The sequence below is a fragment of the Melanotaenia boesemani genome, chromosome 2 (genome assembly GCF_017639745.1).
Source record: "Melanotaenia boesemani isolate fMelBoe1 chromosome 2, fMelBoe1.pri, whole genome shotgun sequence".
Taxonomy (NCBI): domain Eukaryota; kingdom Metazoa; phylum Chordata; class Actinopteri; order Atheriniformes; family Melanotaeniidae; genus Melanotaenia; species Melanotaenia boesemani.
Window position 1 is genome coordinate 35,751,723 of NC_055683.1, and position 6,416 is coordinate 35,758,138.

General features: G+C 37.8%; 1 protein-coding gene across 1 annotated transcript; it reads right to left on the reverse strand.

Annotated features, from left to right (window-relative positions):
- Positions 1-736: 736 nt before the first annotated feature.
- Positions 737-6,416, reverse strand: tmem100a (transmembrane protein 100a). Its single transcript, XM_041997139.1, has 2 exons — positions 6,175-6,416; positions 737-1,957 (listed from the first exon to the last, which is right to left on the reverse strand). The coding sequence occupies exon 2, from the start codon at positions 1,879-1,881 to the stop codon at positions 1,480-1,482; it is 402 nt and encodes a 133-aa protein (XP_041853073.1). The 5' UTR covers positions 1,882-1,957; positions 6,175-6,416; the 3' UTR covers positions 737-1,479.

The window sequence follows — 6,416 nt, forward strand, 5'->3', positions numbered from 1 at the left end:
TTTTAGATGTTTCCCTGCTGCAACACACCTGCCTGGAATTAATGGATCATTCATCAGAACAACTGATCCATGTTGTTTAAATGGGGGGTGCTGGAGCAGGGAAGCATCTAAAACCTGCAGGACAGTGGTCCTCAATCCCTGGATTAAAATCTGAGGCAATGCAACTTAGAGGTAAAAACTTTAAGATGTGCATTATTTAATTGCTCTTCTTTTACTTTTTTTATTTTCAAGCAGCTGATGTTGATGACTTGAGACATTCTCATGTGATTTTTTTTTTACTCATTCATGCATTTTCAGTTCATGTTTAATCTTGTGAAAACATTGGTAAATTCTGTGTGTCAGCTGTAATCATCTGGACACTCTTCCAAAAGAGATCACTGTGATTTATATAAAGCTTATAATTACAATAATGTTCCACACAATCACAGCTCATCACCTCTCTAACTCCTAAACAAGCTCTAAGAAACACAAACACAGGCACCAAAGCGCTTACAGTTACATTTCCTTTGAATATTTAAGTGCTGCAGAATAAACACATTTCTTCTTGGTAATTTTCTAGACTTCTTGACAAGAAATTCTTTAAAACATAAATAAGCCTTTTTTCCCCCGTGTTTGTACAAAACAAGACCTCATCTAAAGAAATCTCTCACTTCTCTAGTGAATATTTCCTTCTACACCATACAAATCCAGAAAATCAGGCTCCAATGAACCAATTTGTTCAGAAATCTTCAACATGTTTGAGTAATAATGACTTTATTAAAACTCAGAATGACCTGCTGTCAGTTCATACATGCAACATTAAAAGAAAACATACGCTACATTCAATATTTTTTACATTATGAAGTGTGAGGACGACATAAAAAGCAATAATACAGACTAATAGATGCAGTTTAATACAGAATATGGTGAATGTGAAGGATCAAAGTGCTTCAAAAGAATACATATTTAAGGTTAAACAGTCCATCTCTGTGGATGACAGCTTGTGCCCTCTGATCAGACATGCTGATGCCGTGTACCATACTCCCATAAGGGAGTTCATAACCATTCCCTGTGAGATTAACAAAGAGACTTGATGAACAAATATGTGCAAGTAAATGAGGTGTGAATCATTTTCCTGAACATTCCAGTTCCCATACTCCATCCTGCGCTTCTCTTTTTCACAATCCCTCCCACTGCAATCAAAGCTGCTGCATGCAGCAGATTAATGAGAGACTTCCTGCACACTGCTGTGCACAGCGGTATTTCATCTTAATTGTGATACATTCCTCTTGGCTGCATTCCCAGCTGGCCACATGTTTGACGTCTCTTTGACAAATAAATCCCATATAATGTCTTCAAAGCTTTGAGTTCTGGGAGTTTGCGGTCAGAGCTTTTACAGGTTGGAAATCCAACACATGCTGGACGGTATTAACCACATTAAGGTTGAGGTTAATCGCTTGCAAACTCAAAAAAACCAACAAAAAAAGGATTTGCATTTGTTCAAGTGAAAATGCTCCTGTGATGTGACACCAAGGTGGTTTGACTCTCCCGCCGCCTCTCCTTCTTCCGCTCCATTCTCACCTTCCAGCAGATGGCGCTGGACGCTAAAAGCACCAGTCCGGCCGAGAGGAGCACCAGACCGAAGTAAGAGATGGTGGATCCGTGTGAGTTGAAGCTGTACGCCACCGAAGTGACCACAATTCCTGCAATGAGCACCACCACGCCAAACGGGACGGTGCAGCGATAGCAGGAGAGCTCCGTCCCACCGGTGGCGGCACTCAGCTGGACTTCGTTAACCAGGGGGATGTTTACTGTCGTCATGGTGACTGCAGGCTGCTCACCGTTGGCCTTCTCTGAGGTTGCTGGCGTCCTCATGGTATCTTTATTAGCTTCTTCTGTCATCGCTTTGCGTTAACCCACCACAGATGGTCCCTCTTAGTTGCCCTTTTCCCTCTATTCCCTGTCAGGGTCGCCCAGTCTGTGGAGAAACACATCATGCAATGAAGGAAGCAGTGAGTCCAACTTTTTCTTGCTCAACAAAAAGGAAATGAGGCCAAAGCAGATGCTTTTTGTTAGAATTCAACACCACATTTCACAATTCCCCACCACTCTCTGATACCACACGCTGCTTTAATAAACCCATGTAACCTCTTTGCACAATCCCCCGGCCGCCTCCTGACCCAGTCAGAGGAGAGTGACGCAGGTCCACTCAGCCCAGCATGAGCTGAGACATTCCCTGGAGAGAGCAGGATATGACATTACAAACTCCTCCGTGAAACGCAGAGAACTTTGAAATCATAAGCAATTTCACAACCGCTCACTCTCCTCCACCCACATCTGCTGAGTGGAAAGCTGTGATTCAGATGCTGAGTGACAAGAAGCGCGCCGTCGCTGATACTTCATGACTGCCAGGTGCTGCATTTAAAGTTTCAGAATTCTCTCTTGTACAAATGGGTCAGACCACCATGTAGTTAAAGCTAAAGCTCCCCATAAGACTCATGTTATCTGTAAAAGGGTGTTTAAAGTTAAATTCCAACCCCTATTACAAAAACGTTGGGACGCTGTGTAAAATGTGAAAAAAAAAAAAAAAAAAAAACATAATGCAATGATTTACAAATCTCATAAACACATATTTGATTTCCAGTAGAACATAAACAACTTATCCATTGTTGAAACTGAGACAATTTATCTTTTTAATGGAAAATATGAGATTATTTTGAATTTGATGGTAGCAACAATTAAAAAAAAAAAGTTATAACAGGCTGGAAAATTAATTGGTACAAATCAAAAACAACAAGAGGAGCATTTGACAACTATTAAGGTTAAATGGCAACAGGTCAGTAACATGACTGGGTATAAAAGGAGCATTTCAGAGAGGTAGAGCCTCTCAGATGGAAATATGGGCAGAGGTTCACCAATCTGAGATAAAATAGGTCTAAAAATTCGGGGACAATTTTAGTAAAATGTTCCTCAACATAAAACTCTGAAGACTTTGAAGATTCCACCATCTACAGTGCATAGTATGAAAAGATTCAGAGAATCAGAAGGAATCTCTGTGTGCATGGGACAAGGCCAAAGCTAAAAACTGGATGCTAGTGATCTTGGGGTCCTCAGGCAGCACTGCTTTAAAAAACAGACATGATTGTCTACTGGAAATCATTACATGGACTCAGGAAGACTTCCAGTAATCACTAGCTATGTTTACAAGGACAAATATTTCATCTAACCAACTGAAATCAATCTGATCAGAGATTTCAGCTGACATGGACTCTGGATAAAGAGCTGATCAGTTGTGTGTTTACATGATGGAAGGATTTAATATGATCATAATGCTTTTGACTGCACAATAAGTCTTAATTTGAAAAAAAAAGAATATCTAGTTTTTTATTATTGACCCTTTTGATCATTGAGATGCTCATTTATTCTTAACTCTTTCAGTTTCTAACAAAAATGTTGAATCCGTCACAGTCCAGTTCTATTCTGCTGCTGCCATTTTTCAAGTCTTCTGTAAAAATCGTTACGTCCCCAAACCCTCCACGTGGTTCAAGCATGTGCACAAAAAACATCCACCACAGAAACGTTCGGAATGACTGTAAACATGCTCATTTTTCCATCATAAAAACGTTTAAACCACCCTCTAAATCGGATAGAAAATTCTCTCTGATCTAGGCCTCATGATGTCTGGCTGACTGGATGTTTGATCGGATCAAAAGTGCTCCATGTAAACACAGCTGATGTCTGTGAACACACCAAGAAAAAGCAGGTTAAAGCTCTACCACGAACAGAAGAAGCCATAAGAGAACATGATCCAGAAATGCCACCATCTTCTCTGGACCAAAGCTCATTTAATAAACTAATATTTAGCATGAAATGGTAAAATGTCTCAGTTTCAACATCTGATATGTTGTTTATGTTCTTCTGGGAATAAAATATTGCTTGATGAGATTTGCAAATACATTCAGTTTGAACTTTTTGGAATTGGGTTGTGGGATTTAGCCATTGGAAGAAACCATTTAAAAATGTTTAATTATGTATTTTTTTTGGTGTTGCAATGCAAATGATAATAGTTCTGTTTGTGTTACTCTGGTTATGTCACACGAGGTGTGTTATACCACCCCACTAACAATGGGAAGCAGCAGAAACATGGAATTCATGGACTGTGGTGACCTTAACCAAAGCTTCCTATAGGTATCTATTTTAAATATGTTATTTTAAATAACTTTAGAAATGCTTTCAAAAAATCTGTCTTTAATCAGTGACTTTTACTGGATATAAAAATTGTGTTTCTTCAGGAAAGTGTTGAGGAATGCAGCAGATGGGATTTGAGGTTTATAATAGTGGTGGGTGTTGTGACAGGCGTTGTTCGGGGCCGGTTTTTTCAGCACTTTAGCCTTTTTCTATGTGCAAACAGTGGGTATCCTACTCCATAAAACTTCGGTTTATTGTCTCTGTTTTCACTCCTGCAACTAATGTTGTACACCAATCATAAAGCTGCTCCAGATTTTTGCCTTTTTTTTGTCTGACAGACAGGAGAGCTGCAGAGAAGGTGTGAGAATTGTCAATCACTCCAAATCTTTTGTAATAAGATAAGATAAGATAAGATAAGATAAGATAAGACTTTATTAATCCCATAACGGGTAAATTTGTGTGTTACTACAGCTCAACTACAGAAAAACAGTAAGAAAATCAGAAATTTTTTTTTGAATTGGACATGTTTAAAAGTGCCTTGAGATGACTTAATGCTGTACAAATAAAGCTGAACGAACATGTGGAATTCTTTTTATTTGATTTGTTCGAACTAAAATAAGAAAAACATTTAGTTTTAGATTCTAATTAGACTTCTTTTCACCAGCACTGATTTCATAAAGAAATTGTAAAAGGTATAAAAGATAAAACAGTCAGGAGTTCCTGTGTTGCACACAAATGAAAAGCCTGAACTGAGCTGAGCAGCTTCTCGATGTTTAATAGAAGGCAGTTTGCCTGAAATCAATAATCAAGTGCAGAACATTTGTCTGTAGTAATGTGGTAAATACTTCACTTGAATGGCACCAGAGTTAGTTAAGAAATGGACTTTCCTTTTCAAGGGGGACTTGGTCTTTTTATTCAGGGTGCACCCAGGTTCAGACTTCTTCGAATAATCAACATGAACATTCACACAATCATGTTAATTTTATTCAAACTGAACCTGTAAGTGTGAACACCCTAATTCCAACGGTTATGAAAGTGAGCCCAAAAAAATTAAACATGGTATGAAATTATGTTAACAAACATCCAAAATAAATCAACAAGAAAACAACAACAGAATGATTAAGTAACTTTGTATTGGTTCAGAGATTTCTGTATTTTGTGGGAAAACTGATGCATTGTGGAGATGTGTGCTGATTTTTCTCTTGGTAAAAGCCCTGCAAGAGCTCACCACATTAAAACAATGTGTTAAAAAGAAGGAACCTGTCAGCTAAACAAATCAGTTATTCTCTTTAAATAAATCTTTAGTTTTGCTCATCACTCTTACAACCTGAAATGAGATACCTAATGTAGACTTGTTTATAGAAAAATCTACATTTCTCATTGTAATTTCCACATTAGAAAAGTTTATTATTTGTATAGAAGTAAAAACACAGCTGTAAAGTTTACACTGTAATGAAACTTTTGATTAAAGTCGGCCTGGTGTTCTGATTAAAATACAGAGAACACCTTTAGCTGTTCAAATGAGGTAAACTGATCTGTTCTCTGTACTTTCAGACGTGTTTGATTTTTCAGCTAAACTGAAGGAAATTAAAAATTGACATCTTTGTTATATCATTTTATAGCTAAAGTCCAAATTTTTAGTTTGACAGATGCCAGAAAATTCACATTTCAGCATCTGAAAACAAATTCTTGAAAGAAAATCATCATAGAATGATGATTAATTAGTTAATTATTTGGAGCTGCAGTGATTAAAGATTTTAAAAATGGCTGCAGGACAGACTGAGGAAATTAAGTGTAATCTAAGAAAATGGAAAGACTTGCTCTTACAACAGCAAGAAAATCTGTTTAAAAAGGAGGTATTTCTTATAAAAGTTATATTTTCTAATTCAAAAATCCAGCAGGTGAATCCTTGTTAGGATAAACTTTAATGCTTATTAATCGGGTAATAAATATGTCTAACGTGGATGATAAAAGGTCCAAGAAGACAAAAGAAGAACGTTTTGCTACCTCAGAGCCGTTTTCCATGCCGGGAGCGATCCAACAGTCCGTCTGCTGCAAGGAAACTTGTCTGGAAGTAAAACCTGCAGCTTAAGAGTTTCAGTCAGACTCTTATTTAAAAGCCAAAAGTTTTTTCCGTGTTGAAGCTGACAACAAACAGCTTCTCTGGAGGCTGGAATCTGACTCCCATTCATGAGAAATGTGTCCCGTAAATCCTCAGATTCAGAGCTGTGGGTCGGACTGCCATCCTC

Coding starts and splice junctions, on each gene's coding strand:
- tmem100a (XM_041997139.1), bottom strand. CDS start 1,881: ATGACAGAAGAAGCTAATAAAGATACCATGAGGACGCCAGCAACCTCA.